This window comes from Marmota flaviventris, chromosome 10 (assembly GCF_047511675.1).
Source record: "Marmota flaviventris isolate mMarFla1 chromosome 10, mMarFla1.hap1, whole genome shotgun sequence".
Lineage (NCBI taxonomy): Eukaryota > Metazoa > Chordata > Mammalia > Rodentia > Sciuridae > Marmota > Marmota flaviventris.
The window spans coordinates 33,593,047-33,612,361 of NC_092507.1; the positions used below are offsets into that span (position 1 = coordinate 33,593,047).

Here is a 19,315-nt window from a genome sequence, read left to right on the forward strand (position 1 = left end):
AGTCCTCTCCTTGTTCTAAATTGCGGATTCTGTGGCGAGTTGTGACTGGTGTCAGGACTGCCCAGCCATCAGTGGGCAGAGAATATACCCCAGGGTGATAAAGTGAGAGGCCTGGGAGGAAAAGGTGAGCCCACGGCAGTGATGAAGAGCTCCAGAAGCAAGAGAAGAAAAAGAAGAATCTCAGTTTTAGGCCAGGCCTCATGAGAACTGAGGAAAAGCCGAACCCTGAGGCCTCATGGAAAGTTGTGGCTGGTTGCCATGGTGACTGGAGCTGGGAGAACATTCTGAATCTTAGGCAACTTTGTCTTATTGCCCTCAAGAGCAGGGCAGACTCTTCACTCTCATGCTCTCCCATTGTGGGCCCCAGGGCTCAGCATCTAGCCCAACCTGTGGCCCTGTGCTCGCTCCTCTGGGTCTGCTCTATCTCCCACCAGCTCTGCCAGTGCTCTGTACTTCCCCTCGCAGATCTCAAAAGGCAGGCCCCGTCCACCCCACAGATGGAAGGTCAGTGTTGCCTTCCATGGCCAAGCAGCCTCCCATGGTCCAGTGGTCAGAGGAGAGGCAGGGTGGCATGGTTCAGCTGCAGGACCCTCTGGGTCACAGAGCAGTCGGCATCTGTTTGCGCGAGCCCAGACCAGGGATGTGGTCCTCCGTCCGTGTCTCCCACTCATGTCCCTTTAGTCATGAGTCCTGAGGTTTTGCTTTTCAACCTTTCTGGCCCCCTTCCTTTTTTCTTCATTCTATCCTCACAACTTCTGTCTGGGCTACTAGCCCTTCTTGTCGGGAGTGCTGCATTCTCCTGTATAGCCAGCTCCCTGCCTGCAGTCTTCTGCAATCTACCCTCTAGTCTTGCCAGAAGAGTCAGTTTAGTTCCTACGTAGCAGTTGAAGTTTATATTTAAAAATATAAATCAGATCCTGTTACTCCTTGTTTGGTTTGGTTTTGGTAGTATTGGGATTGAACCTAGGGCCTAGTGCATGTGAGGCAAGTGCTCTACTACTAAGCTGCATTCCCACTCATTCCCTTGGTTTTAAACTATAACAGACATCCTCCATGGCCTCCTGCAGGTTGGGCTCATCTTCCTCTGACTGCATTTCCCACCTTTCTGCTTTTCCTGCTCTCTGCTCCAGCAACACTGGCCTCCTCTTGCTTCCTTAAGCACAACGAGGTTGCTGCACTTGCTTTTCCTTCTGCCTGGAACTCTCTCGATCTTTTCTTAATGGGCTCCTGTCTTCGGGACTCAGTCCACATGTCACGAAATGCCCTAACTATGTAATAGTGCCTATACTTCTACCTTTGGTGTATATTAACATTGTTCAGTGTTCTTCATATTGCTCTCACTGTGAAGTTACTTTATTCATTTTTTTACTTACTTTTTTAAAAAAAAATCTAACTAAAATGTGAATTCCTTTAGAATAGGAACATTCCTATTTTACTTACCGTTGTATCCCCTAAGTCTGGTGTGCAGTAGTTGCTCAATACCAAGTATGTTAATGAACAGTGAAATTTCCCTCATGACTCTTTTTTTTTAAATCCTTATTTGTTATAGGGATAGTTTAGATTTATATGAGTTTGTATCTCACCTATTATCCTGTGATCTTCATGAGGAAACCGTCTGGGTTTTTATTCACTGTTGGATTTCTAAGCTTACACATGGCAAACAGCAGATATGTGTTGCCTGTGTACCATGAAAGGCAGCACCCAAAATGCAGCCCATTCACTGTACACTGGGTGCTTTGGAAACCTCAGAATGGCAGGAAGACTGAGCCACATTCTCCTTTTTATTTCTTATATTCTGCTTCAGAAACCAGACACAGGAAACATCTGACCATAATAAAAGATTTCCAGTAAGTTCCAGATTTCCTCATTGAACAATCATGTGTGGCATAGCTCTGTTATACCTTGGCCTGGGATTTGGTTCAGTCACTTGTGCAACACCCCACGGGCTGCCTCTGGCCTGGGAGCCAGAAACAACTGGAGCTGGGATGCTTGAAATGAAAACTGACCTCTTTGTTCGCTGGAAAGAGAGAAGTCTGAGTATTCTTGCTCTGTTTCTTACAAAGCAAACTTGTCAATTTGTTGAATACTAAGTTTTCCTGTTAGCTGTCAGAGTGGTTTACAACTAAAATAATCTTAGATCCTTTTGAATAAGCACAAATTATAAATAGTCAAACTGTTTCTGAAGTCTGTGCCTTTAATGCTCAAAGCAAAATTCATCTCCAATTACACAAAACATGAATATGTCACCAGCTTCCTCTAGAAATGTGTAACCTCTTGCTTGTATCATCTGAACCTTGAAGACACATGCTCTTAGGAGCCTTGTACCCACCACTGGGAAGAATGTTTGCTAGGACCTTGACTTTTCTTTCTAGTAGGACTGTGGCTTGTCGGCTTTCCTCCTCACACCAACATCACTTCATTGTATCTTAAGTGTCTACTAACTTGTCTCTCTTGACTGGAAATAAAAGATACAACCTTTCTTTCTCACACCATCATTCTCTTTTTGAGATGCGTTCTCGCTGGGTTGCCCAGTCTGGTCTCAAACCCTTGGGCTCTACCAGTCTTCCTGTCTCAGCTTCCTGAATAGCTGGGACTACAGGCGCCTGCCAAAGACTGTCTTTTGCTGGGCTCTGTGTCTCTAGTATCTGGCTCAGGGCTTAGCACATAATAGGCTCTTAATAATATTTGTGGGAAGGAAGGAAGAACAGAAGAGGGGAGAAAGCCCAGCCATGCTGGACATGGTGGTGCACACCTATAATCTCATTGACTTTGGAGACTGAGGCTGGAGATTCGCAAGTTTGAGGCCAGTCCTGGCAACTTGATCAAAAGGGCTGGGGATGTAGCTCAATGGTAAAGTGTCCCCAGATTCAATCCCTAGTACTGGGAAAAAAAAAAAAAAAAAAGGCCCAGTCTGTTGAGGGATTAGTACAGATCACCTTAGTAACTAAAGAGAAAAGTTGAGCAGCCTTTCAGCCTGTACAGTGAGTAATGGAGAGCAAGACCCTTCCATCCTTTGGCATTGGTACCAGTGAGTTAGAGGTTCAAGTCCTGCAGCTGGATTAGAAAGTTCTTTTTCAACATATTTTCCCCTTGTGATATAAATAATACATGATTATTGTAGAAATTTTGCAAAAGTTCAGAGAATAAATATCACTTATAATTCAAGCACTCAGAGACAACCACTGTTAACATTTAGCCTTTTTTAGTCTTAGGGAAGTTTTAAACTTTAAATTAACTTTTAGCCCTTTTTCTTTGCATCTAGATTGAAAGGGTTTTTTTAAAGATTGAATTGGGGCTGCAGTTGTAGCTCAGTGGCAGAGCGCTTGCCTAGCATGTGTGAGCCACTGGGTTCGATCTTCAACATCACATAAAAATAAATAAAATAAAGGTATAAAAATAAAATAGTTGGGGCTGGGTCTGTAGCTCAATGGTAGAGTGCTTATCTCACACATGCAAGGCACTGGGTTTGATCGTCAGCTCCACATAAAAATAAATAAAAGATATTGTGTCCATCTACAACTAAAAAGAAATACAATGGTATTATTAAAAAAAGATTAAATCAGGACTGCTTGTGAGTACAAAGAAGGCAGATTACAATTGGAAAAGTACTCATCAACTGCAATAAAAATATGAGATTCTTTTTTAAATTTTTTGCTCATCTGGGCAATCAAATCCTCAGTTATCGATGCCCGTTTTGCTGCAGGTGCATGAGAGCTGTTGGGTGCTTTCCTCACTCGCGCTGCTGCCTCTCTGAGAGCACTTTTCCCTTCCCAAGATGTGCCAGGCTGGAACCCCTGCAGTGTCATCATCTAAGGATTGTTCAGGATTGACATGAACTGAATGAGAGTCAGTGCCCAGAATCAGGTTCTTCCCCAAGCTTGTGAAATGTCACTCAGATAACATCACCTTTGAAAGAAAGCAAGGACAGTTACTAATGTATCCCTCAGTTAATAAACATATTGACCACTTTCTACATGCCAGTCACTGCACTAGGCATCACAGCTGCCAAGTGAAGAGACAGTCCTTGTTCTCAGGGAACTTGCAGCTTCGCAAGAGAAGAGAGAAGCCAACAAGGGTCACGTGTTAGTCAGTTTTGGATCACTGTAACCACAGTACTCAACAAGAACAGTGTAGGGGAGGAGAAGTTTATTTTGGCTCAGGGTTCCAGAGGTTTAGTCCATGGTTGACAATTGCTCTGGGCCCCAGGTGAGGCAGGACCTTGTGGCACATGGGTGTGGCAGAGGAGCACTGCCTCATTGATGGCTGCCAGGAAGTGGAGAGAGAAGGAGAAAGGGGCATTATGGAAGATGAACCCTTCTTGGGCACAACCCAAGTGACCCATCTCTTCTAGTCACGCCCCACGTGCCTACAGTTACCACTCAGTCCATTCAAACTGGGATGGACTAATTAGGTTACAGCCCTCACAGTCCAGTCATTGCACCTCTGAATTATTCCCACATCAACACAAGAACTTTTGGGGACACTGCATATCCCAACCATAACAGGTTATTGTGCAATATGATAATCAGTCACCACAATAGAAGTGCAGTGTTGACCTAAAGAAGAGAGTGAGCAGTGTTGATCGGAGGAGGTATCGAGAAGAGGGTTGAGTTGGGTCTTAAAGGAAAAGTGGGAGGGTTTTTATGTGAACAGAGAGAGCAGCGTATCACTGTCTGAAGGCACGAAGCTGGGTGGGGAAATGAAAGTGGTTTGGCATATCTGGAACTTGAGGCATTAGAGGTGCAAATGAGGCAAAAGGTAAAAAACCTGAATGACAGAACTTGAACTTTATCTTGAAGGCTAAGGCAAGTCATGGGAGATTGCTTCAGTTTTTGCTGTTGTGGTTTTTTATGTGTGTGGTTTTGTGGACTGAACCTAGGACCTTGTGCATGCCAAGCAAATACTCTGCTACTGAGCTACTTCTCCAGACCCCATGGAGAGTTTTAATAAGAGTGGTTACACAGTCCTGCATACTTTTGGGAGAAATCAGAATAAAGGATGGATGGACGTAGGCTAAGTTGGAGGAGGGGTGTGGCTAGGGGCTTTCAGAACAAGTCAGCAAAAGAAGATAGGCAGATGTGCAAAAAAGCAAATCAGTAGAGACCAGAAGTACCTTAGTGGTAACCTAGGACTGGAAGTAGGAGCCAGGAACACCTGTAAATGGATATGAGGGTCTTCTTGAGGTGATGCAAGTATAAACTATCTAAAAAATCAGTGAGTTGTATACTTAAAATGACTGAATTATAAGGTGTGTAAATTATACTTCAATAAAACTCTTCAAAATGGAGGGGCAGGCTTCTCATTTAGAGGCGAGATGTGAGAAATGTTGATAAAGGAGAATTTATGACCTAGACATTGCTTTTGTGAAATAGGATGGTCACCTCTCTATTTGGCTAGAGGTTCTAATTGTGCGTCTACATATTTAATAAAATGATGGTAACCCTGCCTTTTTCTAGGTAGATTTCAGAGCATGGATCTGCCCTTTACTGGCAGTACAGAATATCTGCCTCTGGATCCCTATCAGAAACCACATCTTCCAGATCACTGCCAGCACTCAGTTCTTATGAACTGAGTTGTGAGAGAAACAAAACAAAACATTTATGAAGGATTGCCTGAAGGATTTGTGGTCCTTTTATTTCTCTAGGTGCTGTGATTCAGCAATAGTTACTGAGTGTCAGGTGTTACGCTGGTAACACAGCAGTGAATAAAGCAGTGTCCACTTGGATGGAGCACATAGTCTAGCAGTGGGAGCACGTGTTATTCACAGTCACGATAGCTATTGTGTTGGATTGCCAAGTGCATCGAGAGACATACAAAACAAGATCTGAAGGGTAACGCTGGTGTGGGTTGTGGCTGTAGACACTGGTCCTCTGTGCATGCAGCTGGCACTGCTTTGTAGTGAAGGAGGCTTTTGAATCTGATCCCTGTAAATTCTGGGTTATCTGGGCCATACCTCATGCTGGGACCCCTTATAATTGTGTGATTAAACTATACATTGGCCTTATGGCATAATTTTAGATTGGCTCATGTTATAAGAAACAGCCATACAAGATTCACATTTACTTATTCAATAAGTGTAGTAGAAGATGCAAACTTCAATATCGTACAGCATCCCCTTTGTTAAGACCCACAAAGCAAGGTCTCTCTACTCACTATGTATTTGCCTTGATGTTTTGGTCTTCTGAGTTCCTCTGAAGCACCAGGTTCCCTCTTGCTTCAAGTCTCTGCATGTGGCCTTCTTTCTTCCTGGAGTGCCCATTCCATTCTTATCTGATTTGACCTTCACTTATCCTTCAGCTGTCAGTCCAGATGTCAGCTTCTTCAGGGAAACCTCCCTCTCCAGCACCGGTTCCCAGAAGGTCTTGGTCTGGTTCCCAGTACAAACTTCCATAACATTCTCTTCTTTTCTTTTATTTATTTTTTAAAAAATTTTTATCAGTTTCCAGTTAAATAATTTGGTCTTTGGTTTCTGTCCTTTCCTAGACTGATAGCAGGGGGTCCATGGGGTAGATACCATGTTTTTTTTGTTGTTGTTGTTGGCTGCTATCTCAAAGTTATAATGTAGCATCTTGCATTCAGAAGATGCCCCAAACATATGTCCTGAATATTCGAATGAATGAAAGAATGAATGCATTGTGGGCACTGGGTCTGGGAACTGTTCATTTTCTCCCTTTTGCTTTGGCTGTTGGGGATGTTGTCATGCCCCCCTTCCTTTTGCCTGCAGTGTTTAAAGGCCCTCATGGCATGCAATTTGTGCACTAACATTTCCCCTGTTATATAATGTTTTTTCTTTCTTTGACTTCTTCACTTCTTTATTTCAGTGTACTAAAAATTTCTGTGGGTCACTCTCAGTCTTTTGTGGGGAGGAATAATAAACAGTTGGGCATGTGCTTGCTGGCAGCGAGAGAGTGGCTGCCGTGACGGGTGCCTTAGAACAGCTTGGGTTTGGGGAAGGGCATCTCTGTGAGGAAAAGAAAGGGAGAGATCTGTGGGGAAATGTTAGTGCCTTTAACTAAATGTGAGAGGGAGGTTTTATTTTACTTTGTTTTAATTTTATTTTCAGTAGGAGAAGTAAAAAGAAATTTTGCCCCCTAATCTCACAGGAAATGCCTCTGAAGAATTTGGGGCCTGTCCTGCCTTGAGACATTCTTTCATGGCAGAAGGCATGGGGTGCTGGGCTGGCTTGAGAGGGCTTGCTGGCCCAGTGGACGGGTGGGCATGGACCTCCATCCCAGCTGACTCTCCCCTGGGCAAGGTTTGGACAGAGCCAGCAGCCTTGTTGTGAGAAGGAGAAAGAAACAAATTTGTCCTCTTGTGTTGCAGATTCAGTGGTTCTTTCCTTTGACTCCGCTGGACAGACACTAGGCTCAGGTACCAATTCTTCCCCCTCTATCATCTTTTCAGCTCTCAATACTGGCCATATCTATAGAGGCCAGTATTGTGGGGGTCCTGGGGGAGGGCAAGGGATTGTGTGAGAATTGTGGGAGAGTCTCAAGGACTCATAGTATGGGAGAAGAGAGACACATCATCAAGAGCACTTTTCCTGCACAGAGGAGTCGCAGCAGATAGCTCATTTCTCACGCAGAGGGGTCTGGGTTCATATGAAAGGATGTCTGTTTTCTGTGCCCATGTCCTATCTCAGAGAGTGGGGCAGTGGGTATTGAGAGGCTTCAAGCTCTGCCCGTGATAACCATTAGGGCTCTCCTGCAGAATGCCAGGCTGTGAGAGCACCCCATTCTCCTGAGGACATACACTCCATTGCATGTTTGCCTGCATACCTCATGTATTCAGGTACGGACCTTTTCCAGGTCAGGGTTCCACATGACTGTGCACTCATGCCAAATGCATATAGATGATGGACTTCTTCTCTTCCTTGGGTTTACAGTGCAGGGTATACAAATTGGCCACTACCTTATGACTAGACTCACCCAGGCCCGGGGAGCTTGGCTCTCCTGGGTCCAAGGAAGTTCATCTGCCCATGCCTCTGTGCTTTCTGGTTGCAAGCAAGAAGAGTGGCTGTGTTGAGTCCTCAACTTTCTGACCTTAAAAAAGCCTCTCTTGCATCAATCCTTTGTTTTTGGTAAAGATGGTGGACCTCTTACTGGGGGTACTGCTTATGAATATCAGATAGTCCTTGCTGGCCTGTTGAGGGCAGTTAATCTCTTTTGCTGTTACTTGAATGCAGTAGTTGAATGTCTTACAAAATAGCCATGAGGAACAGGCAATTGTGGTAGAGTAGACAAGAGGAAGGATATTCAGAGGATGTGATCACAGCCACCAGTATTCTGAGGACCTACTGTGTGCCAATACTGTGTTGGGAACTTTATGCACCTTATAGTTACCTATCACAATTTGAAGTTTTGTCATTTTTGATTACAGCAAAGAAATTCACGATCAGAAACATGACATGGCTGTTCAGGCCACCCATCTCCCTGTGGCTCTAGAGCCCACTCTCTCCCCTTACCATCTTGCTATCTCATACCTCATCTGCTTGAGGTGCCCTCACCAAAATACTGAGATGGGAAAAATCACTTCAAGACAGAGGGGGCAGGCAAGAAGATTCTTAAATAGATCCTAGAGTTGTATCTATTCATTATGGAAAAAGATTGATCAATTTTATTACATTAAAGAACTTCTATTAATCAAAAACTTTATTAAGAGAGAAAAGACAGAGTGAAAAAAATATATTTATAACACAATTAACCAACAAAGAACTTGTTTCCAGAACAAAGAACTACAAAAATCAATAGGAATGGAGAAATAGCCTAGTACAGATATGAGCAAAAGACTTGAACAGACATCACAAAAGGGGAAATCCAAATGGCCAGTAAACCTATGAAAAAGTGTTCAGCTGCATTAGTGCTCGGGGAATGCAACTTAGAATCACAGTGAGGTATCATGGCACATCTTCCAAACAGTAAAACCTGAAAAGCTCAGCAGCCCCCACATTGATGAGGACATGGTGGAGTGGAGACTCTTTTGAGTTTTCACTGGTTGAAGGACAAATTGATACAGTCACTGTAGAAAAAATGATGATAGGATGTAGTAAAACTTGAATATACATGTACCCTGTCTCCTGGCAGTTCCTCCTCTAGGTATCTTACCTACAAAAATGGATGCTTATTATCACAATGAACCCTATTGTTGTATATAACTATAAGACACTAGTGAAAAAAATAAAAGAAATGGATGTTTATATGTACCAGGAGATATATGCAGGATACATGTATAAGACTGTTCGTAAGAGCATCATTCCTGATTGACAAACAGCAAAACAATTTACATACCTAACCACAGTGAAATGAATATACAAGCAGTTATATTCATGTGGAATAGTAAAAATTATCAAACTATACATAGATGCAACAACATGGATAAATTTTAAAGACATTGTTGGGTGAAATATGTGTTTTTCCATTTATATAACATTAGAAGTGAAATTAAACCATGATTGTTTAGATGCACAATTTAGTTCTTTTTTTTTTTTTTTAAGATGTAGATGAACACAGTACCTTTATTTATTTATTTTTATATGGTGCTGAGGTTTGGACCCAATACCTTACACATGCTAGGCAAACGCTTTACCCTGAGCCACAATCTGAGACCCCCTAGTTCTTTTAAAACAACAAAGAAAAGCAAGGAATTGAATTCTGCAATAGCTGGGATGGTGGTGTTCAAGGGGATGTGTTGAGAGAGGTGTGTGGAGCTTCTATCTAGAGTGTTGATATATTCTTTCTAGTGACCTGAGTTGGGTTACAAGGGCATCCCTTTTACTGTAACTCATTAAACTCTACATTTAACTTTTTATGTGCCTTTCTATATATTTGTTATGGTTCATAATTTTTTATACAAAGGGCATAACTTGAGTTGTCAGGCAAGGGCCAACCTGTTCATAGGGCACAGAAAGGCCAGGAAGCGGCCCTCTAAGTGGGCTTGCCTGGAAGGAGGAGGAGGAGGAAGGACAGCTGGTATCTGTGGAGCACTTATGTGCCAGAGTTCTAACCCCTTTTACCCTATGAGATAGATATTGTTATCCCCATTTCAACCAAGGAAATTGATATACAGAGAAGTGAAAGAAAATAAGTTATTCAACATCAAATAGTAAGCAAAGGGTCGGGCCAGGGTTTGAATCTAGGCACTCTGGCTCCAAAGTCCATCCTTATCTGAGTATTTACTACTTTCTCTATTCTCATTTTTCAAGGCAATTTTGGTCTTTGGCTTCTGTCTCTTTTGGAGTATAACTCCAAAGAACCATGGCTTATGGCTTCAAGGTTTTTACATGGTTCCCAAGGTTGGTGAAGAGTGAAGAGTCATATATTTTTCTGCCCAATTTCCTCTTAGTGGAAGATAGATTCAAATTGATTCAAAGTCAGCTTTAACTTAGAACTGATATTTCAGTTTACCTATAATTCTTTTTTTCTTGACTGTGCCTATTTGATTCCATATTTAGCTCTACCTTTTTATTGCTCTCATAGAATATTTAATGGCCCATGTTTGCATTGGTCCTAAAAGGGAAAGACAGCAGGGAAGAGCTGAGCAGAGGTCTTGACAGTGGCCATTTTACTGTTTTCTTTAGGGAGAGTTTTTATTAGAGTGGGCACACCACATTACTGAAAGTATTTTGGAACCTTAGGAAGATAACTTTGGAATTAATACCTGTTTTACTTTCTTTCTTTTAGTGTGAATAATTTTAAGTTGAAGAAAAGATTCTAGTTACAGTTAAGATAGAGTAAGTGTATTTACTCTCACTAAATACAGCTGGAGGCCTGCACAGAATGCACTTAACAGCTATTGGAGGATTCTAAAACATAAATAGTAGCAGAATGAGAAGAATACCAGAATTTAGTTTATTAACAAGCTGGAACTGTATTTCCATTTTTCTCCAGTGCCTCATGTCCTGGACTCAAGGCAGCCCAAAACCTAACTGTGAACACCAGGCTTCCAACAGCTTCAGAAAAAAGACCTCTAGTTGTGACTTCAGGGTGGGAAAAGGTCTTCTATGGTTCAGATAGTGGGAAATTCCATGGATTGTTCCCCCGCCCCCCTTCTCATTTCCCTCAGGCTCCAGCCCCTGCGCAGTCCCACAGTGGTAGTGGGGGTGGGGGTGATGATAGTTGCAGCAGTAGGACCTTTAGGTACCTAAAACCCAGGAAAGGGAACCCTCCTTTCGGATCAGAGAAGCTGTAGTCCCAAAAAGGTGCGTTGCAGTTTGGGGTTGCTTTTTTCCCTCTGCCTTCCTGTAGCTTGGCCCCAGATTTGGATATAGTTCAGGAAAATCATAGCAGAATGTGAGAACTAAAGTGCCAGCTTCCTGCCAGAGGACTAAAGCAGGGGAGGACCAAGGAATCAGAAAGCACTGTGGAGAAAATAGGGAGGAGGTACCCAGAAAGCAGTCCCCATAATTTGCGAACTGAAGTGGGACAGACCACTGCCATAGACCCAGACAGGACACTGGGTGGCGCACACAGAGGAGGCATCTGAATAGGCTTTGAAAGTGGAACTGACATTGAAACCACAATCCACAGAGGCTGGTCAGAACTTGCTGCCTCAACCCAACCTGCTCAATTGTCTGCTAAAACAAAAATAACATTCTCCACTGGATTTAAACAAGACCTAGAGTTTCATAACATGATATTCAAAATATCCAGGATATGAGCCAAAATTAATCATCTTATGAAGAACCTGCAAAATCTCAACTTGCATGGGAGAAGACAACCAGCAGATACCACAGATGTTGGAACAGTCTGACAAAGACTTTAAAGTAACTATTATAAAAGTGTTCCCCAAAATAAGGGCAAATGCTGTTGAAACTAATGGGAAGTCTTAGCAAAAATCAATTTTATAAAATGCAGTAATTTCTTTAAAATGCACTAAATAGCAAAATGGGAACAATAGAGGAAAGAGGATTCTTCAGAATAAAGCAATAAAAACAGTTCAATCTGAACAACAGAAGGAAAAGATTTTAGAAGTTGGAACAGTGACCTGTTGGCCAACACTAAAAATTTTATTATCTGTGTATTGGAGTTGATTCATAACAAATAGTCTCAGCAAACTCAGAAATGAACTTTTAAAATTTGATGTAAGGCACTATGAAGAACCTACAGCAAACATCATACTTTAATGGTAAAAAACTGCTTTCCCTCTTAACATCAGGAATCTCCTAGAAGTCTCAGAATACAGTAAACCAAGAAAAACAAAAAGGATACAGGTTGGGAAGGAAGAAATTAAAATAACCCTCCTCACAGAATATGTGGTTACCTATGTAGAAAATCCCAGGTAACCTGGTGTGGTGGTGCACATCTATAATCCTGAGGCAAGAGAATTACAAGTTCAAGGCCAGCCTGGGCAATTTAGACCTTTGGCAATTTAGCAACATCCTGTCTCAAAATAAAAAGGACTGGGGAATGTAGCTCAGGGGTAAAGTGCCCCTGGGTTTAATCCCCAGTTCCAAACAAACCATCAGAAAAAAACAGGGAATCTGCAAAACAAAGCAACAAAAGAATTTAAACTCCTAGAACTAATACTAGAGTTTAGCAGGATGACAGGATACAAAGTCAAAACACAAAAGTTAATTGTGTTTTTATATACTAACAATAAGCAATTGAAAACAAACAAAATTACAGTAGCTCACCCACAACAAAACATACATGTAAATCTAATGAAACGTGTATAGGGTATGTTATTCATGATGTAAGGCACAACTGTATTCAAACTGGATCCTTTCCCACTTTTTTTTTTCCCATCTACCTAATTCTTCAAGCCACAAACCTAGGTAGGGATCACCTTAATTGTTGTTCTTCTTTCACACGTTCTCATTTTCTCTCTTCAGAATGTGTCCTTTCCAGCCACTTTCCTACACCACTGTCCAAGGTACCATCTTCTCTGTCCTGGACTAGTAGCCATTTAACTGAACTGTCTTCTCATTTGTTGCCTCCTAGAAGTCCATTCTCACTGTAGCCAACATTCAGACCAAAGCAGTGAGTATTTCTGCCTTCTCTAAACTAGTAGGTGATAAGCTCCATGAAATTGAAAGTACAAAGTGCAAAGTGAGTCATTTTCCCTCCACTTACTGTGCCAGTTGCTCTTTTGACATGCTGTCCTTCATAATCCTCCTGCAATTTAATGTAAATGCCCTGGCATGGCGTTGACACACTTGGTGTTATTAACTGGACTGAATTCATTGCCCTGCTTGGCTTTGGACATCTGCTATTTTCCCAGGATAGTGGGAAAGTGGGTGCAGTGGCCTCTTTAACTACAGTGGGAGGGGCTTCTACCTATGCAAACAGGCTTCCAGGATTCCTTCTGTAACCTATGGTCCTCATACTTGGGACCAATGAGGTTTCACTCTCCATTGGCCCCTGGTATAGCCACGTTGGGCCACAGAGCACAGCTGTGGAGGACTCACGGCTACAGTGGGTTCTGTCGTATCAGAAGCTTCTTGATAGGTCTCTCCCCTCCCCCATACAACACATAACCCATTTGGGACTGGATTTTAGTTTGTGAACTTCTAAGTTATTTTACTGGGTCAGTTAATTTAGTCTAGGTCAGTGGGGTTTTCTGTGTTTGTTTTGTAAAACGGCTTTTCCTATTTTAGTTTGTCTTTGATTAATTGGTCCCATGTTGTGGTTTATTTCTCTGACTTGAGATGATGTGGGAGCCTTGTGCACTTTGGCCAGCCCCCCCCCACCCAGGTCCCTGCTGACTCCCATGATTCATATGTGGCATTGCTAGGGCCTTTTGACATCACTCCTGGGGCACAGGGTAAGAGGGAATAGGATATAATTGCTCTTATGGCAGATCTTGTAAGATGAGGGTCTGCTTTTCTTGTTTCCTCTAAGAGCAATGTGGCATAAAGAAGAGACTTTAGAGTCACACCTGAGCTATCTCATCAGCCTCCCAACTAGCCCACTTAATGGTTGGGATCTTGAACCTGTTCCTGCCCTTCTATAAGCCTCATTTGGAAAATAGAGACAATACCTGCTTCCTGGGGCAATAAAGGTTAAATTGAGAATGTAGATAACAGTACTGAGAGCCTCAGGAATACACAATAGTTGCTCAATAAATAGTAGTTCCCCTCAGTCCTTCTCTTCAGACAGCATGTCTGACAGTCCATTGGAACTCTTGCCAACTTCCTCCTCCACCCAAGCCATGGCATGTAGTACTTAGGTTTAATATAGCCTATGACTCTTATTGGAATCTGAACAGTGGCATTTCTTCAGAAACGAGAGACCTGTTTTCCTTAGGATAGGTCCTCATCCATTACCCTTGTGCCCTTTGTACTTAACAACTCATTGTAACCCAGAGATGGGAACCAAAGACCACTTTAAAGATCAGGTAGCAGAGCTGCTTCTTGTGGGTGAGTGGAATTTTCTGGCCTGATGGACCATCCTGCCTTTGTGGATTTAATGAATTATAATATGAAACATTGTGGTAGAACCAAGTCCCTATTTTAATCCCACAAAATACTAAACTTTATAAACCTAAATAATTCTCCTTCATCTGGTCTTCCTGGGAAATATTCTGTGTTGTCATCAGTAGAAGTTATTTAATAAATATCTGCTTTGAGACAGCTGATGAGAAATTCTAATGATTCTATAGAATGGAAAAAGAAAGTGGCTCTCTCAAGACTTGGAATGGCAGTAGCATGTAGGGTTCATACTGTACAGCTGTTACCCGAAATTCCATTCTGGGGCTCAGTAGCCTAAAGGTGAGGCTATATAGTGGGGTTCCTGGCTTAGGGACATTTCAAGAGGTCTCCTTTTGTCCTGTATAGAACAAGATCTCACTGCTCAGCATGTTTTTCCCATCTGTTTACATGTCAGAATGTAGGTAGAAAGTGGCAACATCTCTGTGCAATTCTAAGATAAATAGGAGGGGATTAGTGCATTGGGAAACACAAATTTTTAATACAGTAGAATTATGAGCAAAATTAATCACAAAGTATTAAGGAATATAGTCATGCATAGTTTAAATGTCAAGGATAATTCTGAGAAATGTGTCCAGAGGTGATTTTGTTGCGTGTGAACATAATTGAGTGTTCTTACACAGACTGAGATAGCTGTGATGTCACTAAGTGATGTAATCTTCTGGAACCACCAACTTATGGGTAGTCTGTTGCTGACCAGACATCCTCATTTAGGGCTGGGGATATAGCTCAATGGTAGAGAAGTTGCCTAGCACATGCGAAGCTCTGGGTTTGATCACCAACACTGCCCCCCGCCCCCGCCAAAAAAAAGTTTAAGAAAATGTTATTATGACTGCATATTAAATATTGAATTGCTATAAGACATAAAAATAAATATTTTCAAGTTTTAAATTGAAAACTTGAGACTATTTCAGTGTTCATAAATTTTTACATCAGGTTTTATTCCTGGGAAATCTTAACTCCTACTAATGTTTTTTAATGGTGTTCTCTTAAAAAAAATAAATACTTTATTGTCTTCATCAAAAAGAGATTTTGTCCACATAAGCAACATAAAAAACAAAACAATTTTTACACTCATTCAGAAGTTTATAACAGTTGGAATTATATTTAAAGTATCCAATAGCTCTTTTCTTTCATCAAAATTGTAATGTTGAAATTTCCTGTGGTAGAATAAATGGCTTTCAAATCCAGTTTCATTTTTTTTGTGTGCCAAGTATTTCAAAATAATGTGAAATTCTATTGCAAAATGTACATGAATTCTTGGAGTAATCACCCCACAGCCAACTTGGAGGCTATAAAAGGCTATATTGGCTGCAGATATACAGAGAGATTAGGTTTATGTGGGGACAGGTGTTTTGGCCTCTACCTACAGCATCCCCCATCCCTGGGAGTCCTTACTTGGCCTGTCCCTGCTCCATGGCCTCTTGAACAACACTGCTCTATGAGCACTAGGAACACATGCTCTTCCGGCAACTGCATGTGCTCTGGGACTCCATTCAGTGGCTGTGGAACTGGGTGTCACATGCTTGCTGCTTCTGGTAGGCAGAGGGCAGGCATCCCATCAGATCTGCTTTACTGGGGCTTCCCTCATTAAATTCCCTGATGGAGGTGATGGCCCCGCTAAGAGCAGGAAGTTTTGGTGTCTCATGAGATGAGGATAGGTTGTAGATCAGTTCATGGAAGAGGAGCAAATGACCTCTCTCCTGCTCCTGCCACGGTTTCACTGCCTTTGTGTAGGAATGCCACAAGTATTCTGTGCTGGAGGCAATACTCCAACCACAGCGAGGACCAGCCTCATCTTGAAATGGGATGTGGGATGTCGTGTCTTCCTGAAACATTTATAGACATGAAAAATGAAACTTGAACTTTTAAAAATTTTAAATTAAAAAACAATTTAGAACCATTATTTGTAATGTATGATCCGTGGGATCCCAAGAACCATTTCAGATTTTTGTTTGTTTGTTTGGTTTTTAGGTCACACCTATTACACACTACTACAAAATTTCCCTTGCCTTTTTTCTACTTATTATTCAAAAGCAAGGATGGGTAGAACTTGTGTTTTTCATGAAAAAGCTAGCAGTCCAAATCTGTGTGGGTGGCCATTGTTGCATTCTTCATGACCACACACAGTTAAAAAAATAAAAAGACCAGGTCTTGATAAACCTGTAGCAATTATTATTGTTGTTGCTGTTACTTTTGTGGTGCTTAGGATCAAACTCAGGACCTTGTTCATGCTAGGTAAGAGGTAAGTGTTCTGAGATACATTGCCACCCTAGCAATTATTAGGTTTATTAGATTTATTCCCCAAGAATACATTTTTAAAATACTCTGTGTACTGAAATGGGAAGAGTGTGTGCCACCTTTGCTGTACAGCAGGTACAGTGACTGTCTGGAGAACAGCTTTGTGTGATACTGTTGCCAGCTAAACTGGCTGCATTTTTATTGGAATATCAGTTTTACTTGAAGGAAAACTGACAAAGAAACTACGACTTTTGAGACTTTGGAGTTTGACAGATATGCTCATTTCCCTTCAAGTATTTCCCACTTCAAGAAAAGTAACTGACTTTTTTTTTTTTTTTTGCCAGTGATTAAATATGAGTGTTCAAGTAAAAAATAGAATTTTGGAGTACATGGTTCCACTTGATAGCTTCCAGTAACCAACCTTTAATTAGACAAGGCTGGCCCTGTGTTATGACCTCAGAGGTAATCCGTTTCAGAAATGTTCCCTATATACTTTGAAAAGAGTGCCTTCTCCATCTGTTGGATAAAAGCCCCTGTGCACATCAGTTCAAATTTAGTAATTGCTTCATTCAAATCTCCTGAATTCTCACTGTTGTTTCAGTAATGTGTTGTTTCTGTTATGAAGACAGGAGACCTAGTCTATATTTGTTCTTACAATTCTGTTAATTCTGTTTTGAATAAGAAAAGTTTCATTATTAGGTGCTTGCACACTTGGGCGCATGGCCTTCTTTTGTTTATATCCAGTGTCTGAATCTTCCAGGTGTTTGTATGACTTCTTTAGTTTTTTTCCTAGTAATTTATATAAAACTTTTATTGTGACTAAAAAGACTGAGTCCCTTTGTAGGAGCAATAAGAAAGGTTAACAGTTAATTTCAAAGACTTTAAGCAGCTGAAAAAGCACTTTGTACATTCACAGCTCTGACCCTGGTGCAGGTGTGGAGGAGAGGAGTGCAGATTCGCGTCACCCATGCTACTTCCCACCTGGAGCCAGGCAGCACACACATATGTGTACTCATTGGTTGGTGATTTTTGTAATCCTGGGTTTTCAGGCCTGCTGGAAGCGAGAAAGGAAGCCTAAACCACCAGACTAAACATTTTTCCCTCACTGTGCAGCTGCTGGCTTGCTTTGTTATCTGAGAGGAGAGTCTTAAGGAGAGCTGCATGTGAATGTCAGTGCTTATTGTGCCTGGCTAACTCAGGAGTCCCAGGGTCTTCTCTTCTTCATAGACTTGGGATCAGTGCACCGCTGGTGAGCCCCAGACCTTCCTGCCAGCTACCCTGAGGTGAACTATTCTGAAAGTGTTGGTACACTCAAATTAGCTTCACATGCAGTTCTAGACTAGTTTGTGTAAAGTAGGATGCTTTGGGATCTGGAGCCGTGCCCAGTCCCAGCAGTAAGGAGGCTGTGCCCCTGTGTGCCTACAGTGTTATGCTTGGTTGTTTTCTTTTCAAATTTACATCTCCTGAAGATTACATTAAACTTTCTTGCTAGTGTGAGAGCTCTGTGGAGCGAAGGGCAGAGCCTTAGCAGGTGGGGTCCTTGATTGGGATAGAGATGGGCACTCATTGGAGACTGAGGAGGCTCAGGAAAGGTTAAATATCAGGCAAATGATGGGAGGGAACTACCTCTCAGAAGGAAGCCCTAGAGCAAAAGTTAGAAACTGAAATAGAGGGTGCAAGAAAAGTTAAATAAACAGGGCAGGAGAGAATTGTACTTAGGAAGAGTCAGGAAAGACTATCTGGGCAGGTGACTGTGAAGTGATCAGCTTGATGGGTTGGGAGCCCGGAGCCAGGAACATAACAGCTAGTGCAAGGGAAGCACGGCTGTGAAAGATAGGCTGGTGATCCAGAGAGGCAGCTACTGCTACCACCATCGCTGCCACCACTGGTGTTGCCACCTCACTGTAAGGGATGGAGGAAGACAAGAATCCAGGTCTCAGAGCTACTCCTTAGGCTCCCCTGGTCATTTGGTCACTACATTCAGTCAACAGATTTATGTAGCACCAACTCTGTACCAGATCCTGTATCAGATGCTAAAGATACAGAGGCCTGCCCCCAGGAGGACTCAAATGCATGTACGTTAGGAGCTATCTCTCTTTTTAGAGAGTTGGGAAGCTGAGATAGGAGGACCACAAATTTGAAGCAAGCCTGGGCAAGTCAGTGAGACCCTGTCTCAAAATAAAATTTAAAAATGGCTTGGTATAACTAAGAGGTAGAGCATTTGCCTAGCAGTGCTACAAAAAATAAATAAATAGAAGAGAGTATACCAGAAGGATCTGGGTACCAACAGAATCAAGGCAAGGTGGCACACACCTATAATCCCAGCAGCTTGGCAGGCTGAGATAGGAGGATCACAAGTTCAAGAGCAGCTTTTGGCAACTTAGTGAAACCCTATATCAAAAAAAGGCGGGGGGACTGAGGATATAGGTATATGGTAAAATACCCTTGGGTCCAATCCCCAGTACCCTCCTCCCCCACAAAAAAAGGTCAAATACCTGGCCCTCAGAAGGGACAAGAGGCCAGCCCCAGGGATCTAGGTTCTAGGAACAAGTGGTCCATCTCTTCAGCACACTGTTTTTCTTTCTGATGTCACTTGGTTTAAGGAAGAAAGAGTTCAACCAATATAGCTTTTGTAAGGTGCCTACAGTT

At 42.1% G+C, this 19,315-nt stretch overlaps 1 protein-coding gene across 2 annotated transcripts in view; it reads left to right on the forward strand.

Annotated features, from left to right (window-relative positions):
* Positions 1 to 19,315, forward strand: part of St3gal3 (ST3 beta-galactoside alpha-2,3-sialyltransferase 3) — a 193,473-nt gene that overhangs the window by 72,870 nt on the left and 101,288 nt on the right. The window contains exon 3 of one of the 2 annotated variants that reach the window (XM_027937363.3): positions 7,324 to 7,371. The exons of the other annotated variant lie outside the window; for it this stretch is intronic. Coding sequence (XP_027793164.1) covers positions 7,324 to 7,371 — 48 coding nt within the window. The remainder of the gene's footprint in view (positions 1 to 7,323; positions 7,372 to 19,315) is intronic. 2 annotated transcript variants of the gene reach the window in all.